This window comes from Typopeltis vanoorti, chromosome 9 (genome assembly GCF_054136105.1).
Source record: "Typopeltis vanoorti isolate ZY-2024b chromosome 9, IOZ_Tvanoo_1.0, whole genome shotgun sequence".
Classification (NCBI taxonomy): domain Eukaryota; kingdom Metazoa; phylum Arthropoda; class Arachnida; order Uropygi; family Thelyphonidae; genus Typopeltis; species Typopeltis vanoorti.
In genome coordinates this window covers 89,845,247-89,863,031 of record NC_143557.1, presented here as the reverse complement: position 1 = coordinate 89,863,031, position 17,785 = coordinate 89,845,247, and the positions used below count along the sequence as shown (strand labels likewise).

The following is a 17,785-nucleotide window of genomic DNA, read 5'->3' as shown; positions in this document are numbered from 1 at the left end:
TTAGGATTTCCTTTTGCTTGTTTAGTTAATTTCTTCTCATAATCTGATTTTGCCTTCTTTATCACCTACTGACCTTTCTTGCCTGATTGTTGTACTGTTTATGAGTTAGCTGGTCACCTTGTGTCACGTAATAATAATAATAATAATTATATATATATATATATATATATATATATATATATATAATCTACAAACTTATACTGTGTCGCAGCTTTCAACCGTATATAAAGTGAACCAATTCCAAACATTTTCTTTTTTTTTTGCAGCTCATGTTTAATACTACTACTATTCATCCATCTTACTCCTACCCGATTTACTCTCATGATCTTGAGTAAACAGTGTGATATTGCATCCTCCAGATATCCCTTGACTATCCCCTAACCACTGTTAACATACTTTCCTTGCAGAAATTTATGAATTTATGCCACTTAAACTACCTCTTAAGTGTGTCATAATCACCTGCCTTACAGTTCCACATATACCTTTTTTTTAAACTGAAATTTCAACACTTTTTTCCACCTCCCAAGTCAAGATCACATGAGCACTTTCTCCAATTGGAGGCAATGTAACCACTTTAGTTATGCATAGGTTTTCTGGCCCTATAACAAGATCCAACACTTTCATCTCCGACTCCCTTCCATCGCATTCTGCTGCAGGTAATTATCTCTCAGTAAATGTATAAATTCTATTTCCTTTTTGTCAAGTGATAGTTCCTCCTTCCAATCTATGCCTTCGAAGTTCCAGTACTCCATTATAATTACTCATTGTACTAATCTCCTAATGCATGTATTCCCTGGTCTATAGTAACAACCAGTTTTATATTTGGTCCAATTGGCCTCGATCTCGTACTACATTGATTCATAAGAACTGCAGTCTGCCTGACTGTCTCATAGTCTTGTTGGCTGAAATTCATCTGCTATCATCAGCAGTATCCACCCACTGTTCCGTCTTCTCTATCCTCCTTGAAAATGCTAAATCCCTCGCATGTGCTATCCGTACAGTTATGTCATCTGCTGTTAGCCAAGTCTCACTAATGCTTATATCAATTTTGTTGAGATTGCACTAACGAATGCCAAAAACACTTCCTTCTTGTTCCTGATGCTTCTAGCCTTGGAAAAAATGTAGAAAGTGTAGTATTCCCCCCCCCCACCTCCCTAAAAAATCTTCGGTAATGACATATATCGTCTACTATATACTGTATATAAATATAGTAGACATAAATATATATAGTAGATCTAAAGTGAGTGCCCTCCCTTGATGGGTCCCTTGGACTCCCTGGAGGTGTCACGTAATAATAATAATAATAATTATATATATATATATATATATATATATAATCGACAAACTCATACTGTGTCGCAGCTTTCAAGCGTATATAAATTGAACCAACTACCTCACCCTGCAAACTACAAGGGATGCATTACACATCCAAATAACCGAGGGTTACAAAAAACTACCCCTCCAACACAATTCAGCGATGCTCAAGCCAGCCGTGCTAGTTATACCCCAGCTCAAACTATCAGTAACCCAACAACTCAAGAAAGGAAACAAATGCCTAAAACGTATGCAGAGGCAGCACGAAAAAGACTACTCCAACTCATGACCATGTAGGCTCAAATCTTACTTCAGTACTAACTGCCTCACTAGCTACCATGTTACAAGAATTCAGTTTGACGAATCCTTCACCTTCCTCCACGAAAAGATTCCTACAAGGTACCCATTCAATTCTGACAGCCCTCAGCAATGAATAGAAGAAAATTCCATCCCAACTCTCTCATGATCACGGCATGGAATGCCAACGGACTCAGTAATAAAATCCTAGAACTACAAGAGTTCTCTCACAGGCATAATCCTGGCATAATACTGGTAAACGAAACACATCTCAGGCCAGCTAACAATCACAAATTACGGAACTATACCATGTATAAAACAAATAGACTAACTGGAAGTGGAGGAGGAACTGCTATATACATTAAAAACTATCTAAGCCACAATGTTCTGACCAATCCCCAAACCAAGAACCTAGAGATAACTGGCATAGAAGTTAATACCAACAACCCTGGAAATATCAAAATCTACGCTGTATATAATCCACCCAGCATTCCATTGCTGGTATTCGATTTGGACCCCATTCTCGGCTTCTCCGATTCCATCATCATGGCTGATGACTTTAATGCCAAACATACAGCCTGGCATAGCTCCATAATTAATGACAAAGGTCGAATTCTAAACCATTACGCAACACAAAATTCTATTGTTGTAACCGGACCTACAGAGCCCACCCATCATAGCCCAACTGGAAGTTCAGATGTACTTGACATAGTTGTCCTCAAAAACATCAGATACCAATACCAGCTGGAAGCAATAAATGAACTTTCATCAGATCACAACCCTATTCTGCTTAAACTTGGCACACAAGAACAATTCTCCCCTCCCCACTCTTTCATATCTTGGGACAAACTCACCAGAATCTTACCTGATCACATTGGCCCAGTTCCTACTATTCACACTAAAGAGGAGATAGAAATGGCTGTAAACAACTTTACCATCCAAATCAAAAATGCAATAAAGGCAGTCAACCCAAACCACAGTTTCTCACCCTAGTGGACGGATCCCCGAAGAAATTATGGATTTAATTAGACTGAAAAACAAAGCCAGAAAGCGGTATCATAACATAAGAGCCCCTCAAGATAAAGCAAACTTGAACAAATTAAACAGACAAGTACGGGAAGCCCTCCAGACACATCGAAACCAACAGTGGGAATCTAAGCTAACAAATTTAAACCCTGAGGACAACTCCATATGGAAGTTTATGAGAACCTTCCGCACCAAAAGGCAACTTTTACCCCCAATTCAAACCTCAAAAGGAATAGCTCACAATGATGGGGGAAAAAGCAGAGGCTCTAGCCAACAGCTCGGAAAGTCAATGCAACCCCTCATATGAAAACTTGAACATCAATCTCATCTACAAGATTCACCGCCGAGTCAGGCAGGCCATAACAGAACAAAAAGATGATCTAGAATCTCTCACACCCACTTCTCCAACAGAAGTTATAAACATTATAACCCACCTGAACAACAATAAAGCTCCAGGCCCAGATGGAATTACGAACAGAATAATCAAACTACTCCACAGAAAAGCCATTGTACATCTAGTCAACATAATTAATGCCATCATCAGACTCCAGTATTTCCCTTTAACATGGAAAATAGCAGATGTCACACCAATTAAAAAGAGTGGAAAAAACACTCAACTCCCTGAAAACTACAGACCTATCAGTCTTTTGTCTAACCTTGGAAAGATAGCAGAAAAAGTAGTCCTTACCAGACTTCAATCACAAACGGACCAACTACATATAATCTCAAATGAGCAATTTGGATTCAGAAAAAACCATTCCACCATTCAGCAGATTCACAGGTTGATCGAGTACATTTCCGAAGGCTTCAATCGGAATCTTCATACAGCTGCAGTCTTTTTAGATGCCGCAAAAACTTTTGATAAGGTGTGGCACCAAGGTCTTCTCTACAAGCTTATCGCATTCAATATACCTATTCAGCTAGTTAAAATAATTCACTCTTACCTCAGAGACAGATACATGCATGTCAAAATACATGAAACTGTATCAACCAGACGCAAGGTTCTGGCAGGAGTACCGCAGGGCTCACTCTTGGTCCCCTTGCTGTTTTCTATCTATATTGCTGATATCCCTCAAACCCCAAGCTCAACAATCACTGCATTATATGCTGATGACATTGCATTATTAGCAAGATCTCTCAGCCCAAAACTGGCTATTAAGAGACTCCAAAGCAGCATTCACACACTGGAAAGATGGCTAATGGACTGGAGAATTCAAGCCAATCCACAGAAGAGCTCAGCCATACTGTTCACCAGAAAAAAGCCTCAAATCAAGGACTCAAATCAGACGTCAACATACATTTACTAGGTGTTAAAGTCCCATGGCAGAATACAGTCAAATATCTTGGAGTAATTCTGGATAAAAAACTACAATTCACCAACCATATAGAACATATAAGTTCAAAGACGTCTAAAGCAATAGCGCAGCTCTCCCCTATGATCAACAGAAAAAGTAAATTAGATACTCAAAACAAACTGCTCATATACAAGATGGTAATACGCCCAGTCATAACTTATGCATCTCCTGCGTGGAGTCACACTTCGAAGGCAAATATTCAGAAGCTGCAGAGATTGCAAAACAAATGTCTGAGAATGAGTTTAGATGCTCCATGGTTTATCAGAAACTCCCAAATTCACAGAGACGTCAACATTCCCTACGTCACAACTCTTCTTCATGACCTAGCTGAAAAGTTCTTCAATAAGACGATTAATCATCCGAACCCACTGATCAAACAAGCATCAGACTACAACGAAGCAGATTTCTACAAATACAAGAGACCCAAGTCAATTCTAAGCTCGGCTGAAAACAGTTAATCTCGCTGCCCTTTCAGGGCGAGCTTAAAGCTCAATGATTTTCCACCCAAAGAACTTTCCTTTTCAGATGAAGGGGAATTTGAAAAGCATTTATGCTTCACCCATCAAGTCAGTACCGTTATGCGTTAAATTGATAATTTAAAAAAATAAAATAAAATAATAAAAAAATTGGACTAGTAGTATTCATTTTTGAGAGTAGCTATTTGATTTTAGTTACAGAACTGTTTTCGTGTGTTTCATGCTGATATTATGTAGTAAATTAAAGTAGGGTATGAGATGTTTCCGAAGAAAGTGGAATTTTATGACAAGGATAATTCTAAATAAACAGTATTTACAGTGGCGAATTTATGGTATAAGAATGACCAGTGAATTTCAAAAATATCCCTCCATAGCATCGGTAAGAGGTTTTCATAATAGATGAAACGTACAAATACGGAGCTTCTTGTGCTTGACAACAGTTAGGATGAATTCAGTAGTTTTTTATTTATTTTTTTACATCGTATCAAGCCCCACATATATATTTTTTGTGTATAGTAAGCATTGAATTGCGCATACTCATGCAAGAATCAAAGACAGTGAAAACAAACACACTTCCATAAATTTCTAGTCGTTAATCATTCGCATTCTGCAATATGATTATATTTTAACGTTTTTAATTTTAATATATCTTAACATATATTTAATATATTGTTCCAAACCAATTTATTTATATTTTGCAACTACTTTGTTGTGCATATTACATTGTAAGTAGACTTCGCCTCTATATTTATTCTAAAGTAACTGATATGTAAAAATCATAAAACTGTCAAATGAAGACATTAGAAATTTGTAGATTGTTAATTATAATAAACAAAAAATTCTAAACCGTGCAAACGAATAAAGTTTGCGTGTGAAGAATTTTCGTGATTTGGCTAGTTGTATATAGAGACTGCTAACTTCACTTTAGTATCCGATAATGAAAAGCATACTTCCTTTCCGACGTATATTTTCTATGGAGTGTGGGCAGATTAGCTATCCTGACTGGTTTTGCTGTATAAGTACAGGAAATGATTTTTAAAATCCCTCAGATAGTTTTAATGAGTGATTCCAAAAGGATAATTCTAATTCATTATGCATGATCACCGCAGGATAATCAGTGGTGGTTTTACCAGAAACATCCACAAGAACCACTTATCCCCCAGGGCAAACACTGACAGAAGATTCCTGATTAAAGTCATGTCAGTTGGACCTTTACCATAAGCAAGCATCCACTGAAATGCAGCAGTCAAACCACTTCAGCTGAAAACCACATCAATAAGAGCTAGACCCAGGAAGATGCTGAGGTCAGATCAGTGCATGATTCACATATTTTCATATATATGAGTAGTAAAATGATGTATCACCATATATTTTTAAAATATTGTGGATCAGAGATAGTTATGGAAAGTTTCTTTGCTTGGTTATGAAGAAAATTATAATAAACAAGAAATTATATTGTTGTTTTAATCCTATATCCAAGTAAACAAACATCTCTGGTCCAGAGTATTTTGAAAATATGGTGTAACACCATTTTGATTTTGGCTTATGGTTTAACTTGTGAAACTGGAAAAGGGGAGCCCGTTAATTATGGACAATACTGCTGTATCTCTTCTGGCCTAAACAGTGATCTAATGTAAGTCATTCATCTACCAACCAGAATACTCTCCACTTTCCTAATACTTTTTATCCTCTCCTCTCAGTAATACAAATCAAACTTGTATGAGTGTGGTTTTATTACTGATACTGGTTTAATTATACTAGCTTCCTCTTTCATAGTATGCCATCCATATAGTATGACCATTCCAGCCTAGTTGGCTAGTGTATCCACTCTCCGGCCAAAAGGCTGTGGGTTCGAATACTGCCATGGGCATGGATGTTTGTGATTGTCTGTTGTTGGAACGCGCTTCGTAGTTTTGAATCTTCCATCTTGTTGTAAAGTTGTTCTTAATAAAATCAATTAATTGCTGGTTGATTACTATTCAAAATATGGGGAAATTTATATTTATACTGTGCCACCCTATATTTAGATGAGTCTATGTAAAATAGTAGTATCAATCTTCAATTAATTTAGCACTCATTAATCATATAGGCCGAATTTAATATTTTACACTTAAGGCTCCTGCAAGATCCGAACTTTTTATGAGCGGTGCAATGAAAAAGAATCAGGCACACACAATATTGAAGTTAATAAAACAAAACATTTAATACAAGGTTATATGACAAGTGCATAAAATTATAATTCCAAAAATAAGATAGTTCAATTAACTTAGTTCTTCAGGTCAAAACATTCACATAGAATCTAACATCATATCTTCAGATACTAAATTCATAGTTCTCCTAATAATAAAAAATTGTTCGTACGGTTCAAAACTTCAGAATTTCTTAGTAAATAAATTTACTAGTATCACTCAGTTGCATTCTATAATTTAACACTTAGTCAGTAAGCACTTATTGAATTATTAATGGCGGCAGTCATTAATTCAAGGGGAATTACTTTTAAGCTTCTGACTTGGCTAAACTCAGCAAAACACCGCAGTAAATGTTAGGATATTCGAGATGGAGCTATCACTTAAATCTTCACACTGAAATAAAATAAGGTAGGACTGTTCTTACCGGGATTAATCCTTAGCACATCAGATTCAAAGTGAGCACATTTCAAAACTATATTCACTTATTACTCCGAAGCAACACTATTCAAAAGAATTCTTCATGGAGATAACTGAATTATTATTCATCGCGCTGCACATATCTTGATGGACTTGCTATAAGACAGAATAATTATTCCATGTTTACTACTGCGTAACAAATTGAGATTTGCATAATCCTTCTTCAAAGCGACAAAAGAATAAGTAGTAATTTTTGAACTTGGAGGAATTATTCTGGATTGCCTATTAACCTTCCGGTCTTTTGTTAATCCTGTTAAGGCACTAAAATTCCTATTACTGCTACTGCTGACTTTACTCTCAGCCGCCTATAAGTTTTCTCCTCGTTTCTGTAGTGTTCTGAATGCTCCTGCCCCCTGAATGTCGTGCCCTTTAGAGTCCTTCTTTACTTTCACCTTCTGTTTATATACATTTCTTCTTCCTGCTTAAACTTGTTCACTCATCCAACTCATATTAGTTCCTTACTTCCAATTACCGCAGCTCACACCCTAAGCTCGCGCGTTCTATTTTATTTCTGTCTCCATGGCAACGATCAAAACAAAACGTAAACATAAGTGTTACATAAGATTATACCTTTACACTCAGTAATGAAATATAATAATAAAAAATATTACAGTTACTTAATTTTTCCTTCACTTTCATTTACAAATATAATAAAAAAAACATATATTACAATTCACATAAGGCACATAAAAGTTACATACATAGAATATCTTATAATATTACTGAAAGAATATAGCAATAAAATAAATGGTATTTTCTACAAAGTCCTTCCATTATCTTGACATATCTTAAAATTATATAATTAAATAATACCTGATAAAATTCAAGGAAAATACATGAATAATAAATCTTAAGCAAAAAACTAACAAATAATATATAACACGTCTTGCTTAGGATATGGTAGATTATGTTAAATGTGAATGAAGAATAATAACATACAAAATAACTTCATTCACAGTTTAACACTGTGAAAATACTAGTGGTGGTGATCAGTGTTTCCCAAATTTTTCCTACGATGGAACACTTCACAAATCCTGAAATTTTAACAAAACACCTTGGTTAGAGTCGCAGCATTTAAAACCATTCCAGGCTCATATTAATATTAATTTTGATAATTTTTCACGGAACACTTCTTCACTTTCTGTGGAACACAATTTGGGAAACCCTAGTGTAGATGATGTGGTTCACTGTGGTTGGTGGAGATGGAGAGTTGTAGAGTAGGTGCCCTCCCTTGATGAGTCTTTGGACTCCTAAGTGGAGGTGTCACATAATAATAATAATTCATAACCTTGTATTTTTTTGGCACTAAATCACCAAAAGGGATGATTTGCAGGTCATCTCATCCTTTCAGAACTACTGCTTCCTCTTTTCTAATCTAAATGCTTGCTCTGAGCAGATTGCTAGAATTCTTCTTCATTCCTCACCATGTTCAAAATTCCTGTCTACTATCCCAGGTTGTGGGTTAACCAGAGGTGCACAAGACAGTTCAAAACAAGAACTTCAGCCTGCACTGAAACACACAACAAATTTAAAACCATATAAAATTTCTAAATCTGACTTCAAAAGAGCCAGAAGAAACTTGCCTTCTGTACAAATGACAATTTACCATCTCAACTCTTTGAGACCATCAAGCATAACTTCTACTGTGCTTTCATCTCTTTTCATCCAGATGCACTGCTTACAAAAATACTTAAATATAAATATGAACCTTCTCTCATCTTTCTTCTCCAGTCCTGCATAAATGACTAAGGAATCACTTCCTGTCATACTCCAGAAGCAGTATAGAATGCCTCTTCTGGTCTTTAGGAAGACGTCAAAACATCTTGAATAACCTAGATACCAAAAAAAATCCTCTGGTCTTTGCTGCTATCTCACCAATCATACTCAAAATTTGTGCTCCCAAACTAACATCTGCTCTGTCTCATCTCAGTACTTATTCTCAGCCAGAATCTGTACAGATATTTGGAAAGAAGCCTATATTCAGCCCATTCAAAAAAAAAAAAAGTGTCATGTAACTACCAACCCATTGTTTTATCTCAGTCCTTTCTAAAATGTTGTGATGAAAATAGAGTAAAAATATGCAGTGAGAGGAGGTACTCTTGGACATGATACTCATACAGAGAGCAACCATTTCTGATATATCATGTCTGTGATGACAGAGCCTCCCACATACCAGTACTCAGAATTCCTCCTCTGTACACTACCTAGCAGAGCATGTGGCAGCAGGATTATGCACCAGCTGATTAGGAAGTCTCCTGACTCAGTAATTATAAGTTCAGACCTGTGTGCTATTTGGCATCCAGTCTGGGTTAAACCAAGAATATAATTCTTGGCATCTTTAATTTATAGTATAACCAAGTGGATAAACTTTCAACATCTATCTCTAATCCAGAGTATTTAAGTAATAAGGTGTGACACCTTTTGTCTACTTCTACAGATATCCCTTGATTAACGCGATTAATTAATCCCTGAATGTTACCATGTTATATCAAATATAATAATCAATGGTAAAAATTACAATTCGTCCATGATCGATTACTGTATTAATAATTCGTTTTATATGGTACTCTTTTAGAAAAGATAAAAAATGAATGCAAAGTAAATGTTTAATAAAACCTACATTAGTTCTGCAATTTTTTTTATCAAAAAAGTTATAAAGAGTCGTTTAAACAGTTTGTTTTTTTCTTATCAGCATAAATCCTACAGTAACAAGCAAAATGACTCTCTAGACCTTGGCAAACAAGCATTCTTCGATTAACATCTGGATCCATATTCATTACTTGCTGTTTAAGCGATTCTAAACCGCAAAATATTCCATCCAGTTCTTTGATTGTTATCTCTTTTGGAACCTCATCTTCACATTCCATTTGTTCTTTGTCTTCATATGCACATTGTTGTTCAATTTCAAGAAGATTGTTGTCACTGAAATCTTTTCAATTTGAATCCAATAATTCTTTAACATCTTCTGCATTAAAACCAAGGTCTTCACCAATTGCAACGATTTCTTCAACTGCGGTGTTCACAGGATTTTGCAAAACAACTCAGTCACTAGCACATTCTGCAAAAGGATTTTTCAAACAGCTCACATGCAGGTAGAAGACACTTGCTCCCAAGAATCATGAATGTTTTCAGTTGCGTGTTTATAGTTAAAATTTTTCTAAAAATTCTTGGAGCGTAATCGCATTTTCTCCCGTTGTTGTTTCTATTGCCTTTGAGAATGTCTTTTTAAGAAAATAGCTTTGCAAGTTGCAATGATGCCCATGTCCATGGGTTGTGGCAATGATGTCGTATTTGGTGGAATTTTGGTAAATTTAAAGGTGCGTTAATTAAAACTCTTGCTGCGTATATAAAGGGATTGTCGCAATTAATTTTGCCGTGTTAATCAAATCCCACGTTAAGCAAAACTGCCTTAAGCAAGGGATACCTGTATATGGAAATATGACTTCTGCATTATTTCAACTTGGGTATAACTTCTGGGTCAGGCTCCTACTGATAAGACCTCAATAAAGATCAAAACTGGTCTGGGTAGTGACTCTTCCATAATGCATAGCATTATACATGTCTGTAAGGATATGTATAATGCTATGCATTATGGAAGAGTCACTACCCAGACCAGTTTTGATCTTTATTGAGGTCTTATCAGTAGGATAAGATGGGATACCAAACTAAATAATATGAAGTCATTAACTTTTATTATTATTATTTGACACCTCCAAGGAGTCCAAGGACTTGTCGAGGGAGGGCACCTGCTCTACAACTCTGTCTCTACTACACAGTCCACCAACTGACCGCAACTACACCAATGCCATCTACCGCCGACCACCATAGTATTTCCACAGACACTCACAAACATCCATGCTCACAGCAGAATTCGAACCCGCAGCCTTTTGGCTGGTAAAGCGGATAGACTAACCACTCGGCCAGCCAGGCCGGCAATATGTACGAGCTTCTATGTACGAGTCACCCAGTTGTGAAGTTACTTCATGTGCAAACTTTGTTTGCTTACACTTGGATAAAGGATTAAACCAAGAATATAATTTGTTTGCATCATTAATTTATACCATTTCTACTGTACTCTTGAAATGGAGGAGATTTTGGATCTCTAAGAATATTGGCATGCCCTGGAAAGATGTTGCTCATTTCATGGATGGGGAAGGACTAACATGGCATTTGCTGCCTCAGTCCTTCATGTAAGATTTTCACAGGACATTCTACATTGTGAGTCTAGTTGGCATTTACTCCAGTTAGGAAAGTATCCTTTAGCAACAGGAATGCCTTCTGGGAATACCAGAGCCTGTTTTGTGAAAATTGTTAATTACCCAGTGCTTTGTTGTACTTTCCACTCTTTAATTGGACAGCCAGTTTTCTCTAAGGTTTATTACTGCATGTCATGGTAAATGCTTCCTCTCTTTGGACTTTCTCACCAATTCAGGATTTTCCCGAGGCTTTGTTTTCACTTACTCTCTTTTTTTGTATACATACATGACCTGCTCTCACTCACCAACAGTCTTGTCTATAATTTACAGATGATAATATGCTACTCGTTTGACAAACCTCACGGTGCCCATGCATCCCAAGTTTCAAGAAATTGTAAAATTAGTACCTTAAACATGGGATGAGAATAATCTTGTCAATTTGAGTACTACCATAACTCTCTTCTTGAACCGACATTTACCTGGATACATTTACATCATTTGCCTCCTTGATCTCAAAGAAACATGGCATCATTTTCAGTTCAAGACAGTGTTTATCACCCACCCATCTAATAACTAGAAATCTACCCCACCTTAGAATACTCATAGAACTGCTGCAAGTATTCTAATTTTTCACTTAAAAGCACCAGAGGAACATAATAATTATAAATAAATTATTAAGTTAGTAATAAAATGCTGGATTTCCAAATAAATCTTCAGAGCATTTATTACAACTGTTGTGAAACATTTAGCACCCAACTAAGTTTCAACAGAAACAGTTCACAAATTCTGAATGAAAAGAGACCTGTTATATATAGGCTCTGCAACCTCTTTGGGGATTTGACAAAATGCAAAAAACATTTTGGATAAGATTCAGAATTTTTGATAACTCTTTTGGATATAATATCTCTGTCTGGCAAATACTTTGAATGTTGCAGGTTTCAAATGATTGGGCATTTACCATAATCTTTGGTTTGGAAAAAGTAAAAGAAAAGGTAACTCAAGAAAAGGTAAAAGCCTATAGTAGACTAGTACTATGTATTGGCTAAGGACTTTTTTTTTCTATTTTTATCTCATTTCATCTTCCTTTCCCTCTTTTACTTTGCGGTGTTGAGGGTTTATTAATCATCAGACCTCAAACCATTCACAGGATAAGGTGGTCAGCCCTACGCCCCGGTATATTCTATGTCTGTAGTGTTCAGTTCTCAAGGCCGGTTGCAGTATGAAAAACCCCAGGATAAACTGGGGGAAAAACCCTATTGTCCATGCCCAAGACCGGCTAACTTAGTTATGGCTGAGGAAGATCCTTCAGCTCCTCGCATCAATGACGGGAATCGAACCTAGGACACTCCTTCCCCAGGCATATGGTTGCAAAGTGCACAGCCACTAGGTTAACTGTGTGAACTCTATTTTTATTTTTATTATTTTTTTTTGCATATTCTGGAAAACCAAAAATGAAACTTTTTTAAGCCACTTGAGGCCTCCAATAAGTAGGTGGTAGTCTCACATTGGATGATGATTCATTTTTAATCTAAGGACAATAATGAGCATCCATACCCTGGGTGGGATTTGAACCTGCAGAACCCTAAGGCCATTGTGGGAGATCCAAACTATCAACACAATATCGTACCTCTCCATGAAACTATTAACAGACAATGCACTTACAATAGACCCAAACAACCCATTCCATTCATTCCCCACTCTCCAAGTGAAAAATCTAGTCCTCATACTCTTGCTAACCATACTCTGACCAACTTTCATGGCTGATGTCTTGTACTGCCCCCTCTAGCAAAATGCTGAAGTATTTCCTTTGTATTAATTCTATAAAATCCTTTAAGAAAATGAAATGTTTTTTTTTCATTTTTTTAAAATGAAAGAACTTAAGCTGGCGAAACTTGTCAATGATTGTATATATTTATAAAGAACTATGGTCCACTAATAAATCCAAAAGAAAATTTCTCATACTTAGCGTAAAAGGACTAAGTATGAGAGGACCAAATATTAACAGTTACAATGAAATGTTTTTGTCATATTCCTCCTCTCTTTTTTTTTTTTTTTGCCTATCAGCCAACTTTTTTTATTTTTTATTTAAAATTTTGATGTAGTTCCCACCCACAAAAGATTATTAATAAAACTCATCATCATTGTAATGCTAATTACTGATATTGTTCTGTTCCAGTCTCATTATCCATCAAATATCCACTTTTGAGTCTACCCAGCCATCTCTTTCCAATTGGTTTATTTTATTAATTGTTTAGGATATTGGATGTTGGCCATTTGGTTTACATGTTCTATCCAATTTTGTTTGTAATTATTTAGTTTTTCTTGTATTGATTTTATTTTTAGTTCTTTAAAAATATCTTCATTCCTTATTTTTGTCTAATAATGAGTATTTTGCAGTAATCATTGGTGGACTAAGGATTTTTTTTTTTTCATTTTTATCAATTTTATATATATATATTTTGTTTATTTTTATATAGTACAGAAACCATGCTCTAGAAACCAAATGGAACTTTTTCAAGCCACTTCTGCCTCCAATAAACAGGTCTATGGTCTCGCATTACACAGTGACATTCACCTTCCACCTAAAGACAATCACAGACATCTGTGCCTTCAGTGGAATTCGAATTTATGACCTTTGATTGGAGTGCAAGTATACTAACTGCTCAGCTCTCAATCTATCCTCATGAGGAGAATTTCACAAACCACTCACCATCTTGGTCACTCACCTCTGGATCATCTTTGCAACTTCCTTATCCCCAAGAAACCTGGGTGACCAGACCTGAGCACAGTAATCTAGATGTGGTCATATCAAGACTTTATAAAGAGGATCGATAACTTCCTTATCTCTGGTTGTTAGTGTGTTCTTAAATAACCAAATAATCCTGCGAGCTATACTGGCTATTTAAGCAATATGCCCTTTAAACTTCAGCTCTCTATCTACTACTATCATCACCCCAAATTCCTGGCTTCATCAATTTCCTGGACTACAGCTCTCTCTGTGTGATATGCAGCTTGAAATCTTTCTATCCCAGAATTCATAACTGTACACTTTTCTGCATTAAATTGACATCCATTATGTTTTTGCCATACTGTTCAGCCTATTTAAATCATCCTGAAAGCTCTGTACATCACCTTGATTAACAATTACCAACTTTGCATTATCATAAAACAACTGAATATTGCCTTTCATATTTGCAAGTTTGAGCGTGGTTAGTAGTTGGAAGGGGATCAATCGTTCAATGCTGTTAGCACACTCTCCTTCGATGAGTCTTTGGACTCCCTGTAGGTGTCAGATAATAATAATATTATTTCCTGTCATTTATATACAAATTAAACAGCAGTGGTCCAAGCACAGAGTATTATTGCACACCACTGGTCACCTGCTTTCTCCTGGATTCTGCTCCTCCATATACTACTACTACGTTTTGGTATCTGTTCATCAGTCACCCAAAGAGTTCTTTGCAAAATCCAGCAGTATTATTGTGTAGCCATTCCTTTTATCCAGCTCAGTTGTCATCCTATTAAGTTAATAGATTACTAAGTAATGACCTACCCTTCATAAAGTCATGCCCCCCCCCCCATAGTGTCATATTCTTATTTACCCACTCCTGAATTCTCTTTTTGACTAACTTTTCCAGTACTTTTACCACCACTCCATAGATACTGATTGGTCTATAATTTGTTATCATAGACTTAGATCCTGCTTTATGTAAAGGAACTATTTTGCCCTCCTTTCACTCTCTCTCTTGGACTTTGCCAGAACTGAAACTTAAATTAAACAGCCTGGTCAAAGGCCTATGGCAGTTCCCTGCACATTTTCTTAAAATGCGAGCCATTATTCCATTCAATTCCACAGCTTATTTAGATTCAGATTCTGCTATATCCTAAGTACTTCCAACCTCTGTTCTCACATTAGTCTCTGTCACCTCTGTATTAACAATATCTTCTCTTGGATGATATACTTGCAAAGTGGTCACTCACCAACTCGAGAATTTCATCTGCCTCTATCACCACTCTATCATCTGCACTCATTAAAGTTATTCTTCCATAGTCATTCTTCCTCCTACTTGCCACATAACAAAAACTTTCTTTGGGATTTCTTTTTGTCTTCTCAGCCAATTTCTTCTCATAATCAGATTTTGTCTTCCTTACCATGTTGGTCACCTTTCTCCTTATATATCCTCCACAAGAAAGTTTGAGGACATCTTGCTAAAATTGTGAACACAGCAATGTGCATTATGAGAATGAATCAGAAAACACTGACATGTAGGAGTAAGGATATGTTATAATACTTATTAATGGGGTGAGTCACGTAAAAATTGTTTGTTTATTTTAGAATTTTTTTCTATGTTTCATAGCCATCTTCAATATGTTACAGGAATATTACCATTATAAAAAGAGAACAACAATTAAATTGAAAGCTTGTGATATTATGTGCACTATCAACTGCAGGAGAATAACTTCATCTCCACTATAGATATCAAGAAATAAAATGAAAATAAAATAGTATTATTTATTTTTAAATTTAAATAATTAATTATAATTTATGAAACTCAAGAATGATGAGTATTAGCTAGAATAATTTCCAAACTTGAAAAAGTTTAAGGCAATTGTTTTTGTTAAGGTTGGGATTGTGAACCTGTATTTCACATCTTTCTTTGTACAGTCTTTCCAAAAGAAATAGCTTTTGTGTAGAACTGTGGTATTGTTCCACTGAATTATGTGTTTTATAGATAAGGCATAGTTTGCTAAACCAGATTTATTGGGCTCCTTACGTGAAATATGTTCTTGATGTTCTTCAAGACAAATTTGTCAGAATGGACCAGTCTGGTGCAGAAATTCATGATATTAGTCATGCAATCCAGATGCAAAAAGGTAAGTAGAAGGAAATGATTGTCTTGGTTGGCACAAATGATTTGAGAGGAGAAAAGTATTCATGAAGGAGGATGTAAAGGAGTTGTCAGAAGAGGCAAAACTGAGGAGGGAGAAGGTGAAGATTATATGTCTCCTACCATGTTATGATAGAGAAACTGAAGAGAAGGGCATTGCATAGGTGCCTATTGTTGTGTCCCAATTTATGATTTTTATTCTATCTAATAATTTCCGCTTATCTATGTTCTACTATTATCTATGCTCGAGATATCACCAAAATTTTTACTAATATCTAAATTATTTCTCCCCTTAATATCCCTAATATTTGTATTATACTGCGCCTTTTGGGACATTTAGTTTAAGATATTATATGCAAAAACAAGGAGAAAGAACTAAAATATGTCTGAAAGTGAAACAATGTTGCAGTCGTGACACTTTATCTCGTTTCTTAACACATTAATTTCCTGCGTGATTAGGTTCGTAATTTTTCAAGTGGTGCATTGGACAGCAATTTCAGACAACTTTTTATCATTGGACAAAAGGTTTATTAAATTCCTTAACATGGTACAATTCAAATTTTAGTTATTACTCAATTCAGTGCTATACTAAATATTTACAAACTGACATTAGCTTATCATAAATAATTAAGCTATGATCCTATAATGGATATTACGATCATGCCGCCATACACATTCAACACATAAATTCATTTGACACGGACACATAAGATTAATTCACACTATTTAACTATCCAAACTTAAGTAGATTAACTAAACCATTTACTGCACTAACGCATAACTATGACATTTACACTTTCTTATACAATATAATAGACATGCAAAATTCTCAGGACACTTAATTACTCATATAACATTAACACTAGCCAGCTTACTTTCAATGTATTCTGTCAGATACTAAAGTCCTAGTGTTGTTTTCTTGGTCACTTCAACAGTTCAGTATTAGAATAATGATAACTAATACAGACGAATCTTAGTTAACACGAGATATAATTTACAGTACCTTTCTTTCCTGAGTTTTCCATATGGGCCTCTATCCTTTTCTGATTGAAGTATCCTGGTATAACCTCTCCAATAATCTGCTTCTCCTATGTTCCCTTTTCAATTGAACTATGCCTACGCGGTCTTTACCTTTCGTTATTCAGAACATACTTTGAATCGTCTAAATAACGGCTGTGCAACTCGCGACGTGGATATCGATTTCTTTACAGCTTTCCCTTTTTCATGGTTGTCACTGAAGTTGACAACTCGACTATATGGCATTCTTCGCTTCTTACATAGGAAATACGGAACCGAGATTCCACTCACTTTTGTTTCCTTGTTGTGACGACGGAGATATAACTCCAATATCGCCACTCAGGAAAACACCGTGAAACCCATACGAAGGAGCTCGCGAAGAACTCTTCTGGAACAGAACCAAAAACCAAAAGCCATAAAGGTCTAAAAGTCTAAAAGCCCCGTGTGTGTGTGTGGGGGGGGGTTTCCAACCCTTTTATACTTGCTCTCCTAACGGCACCTTCTATAACTTCTTTTCTCCGTCCCCTACTTGATTTTACTTCACCGACC

The 17,785-nt window shown here is 35.9% G+C and overlaps 1 protein-coding gene across 3 annotated transcripts in view; it reads left to right on the top strand.

Moving 5' to 3' along the window:
* The first annotated feature begins 4,631 nt into the window (after positions 1–4,631).
* Positions 4,632–17,785, top strand: part of LOC150103237 (mitochondrial import inner membrane translocase subunit Tim21) — a 102,634-nt gene continuing 89,480 nt past the window's right edge. Inside the window, exon 1 of one of the 3 annotated variants that reach the window (XM_090397887.1) lies at positions 4,632–4,847. Coding sequence is in view for 1 of the 3 variants with exons in the window: in XM_090397886.1 (XP_090254012.1) it covers positions 5,765–5,772 (8 nt within the window). In the remaining 2 variants the exon portion in view is untranslated. Of the gene's footprint in view, positions 4,848–5,042; positions 5,194–5,426; positions 5,773–17,785 lie in introns of those variants that run through there. The other 2 variants (XM_090397888.1, XM_090397886.1) reach the window with 2 other exon arrangements.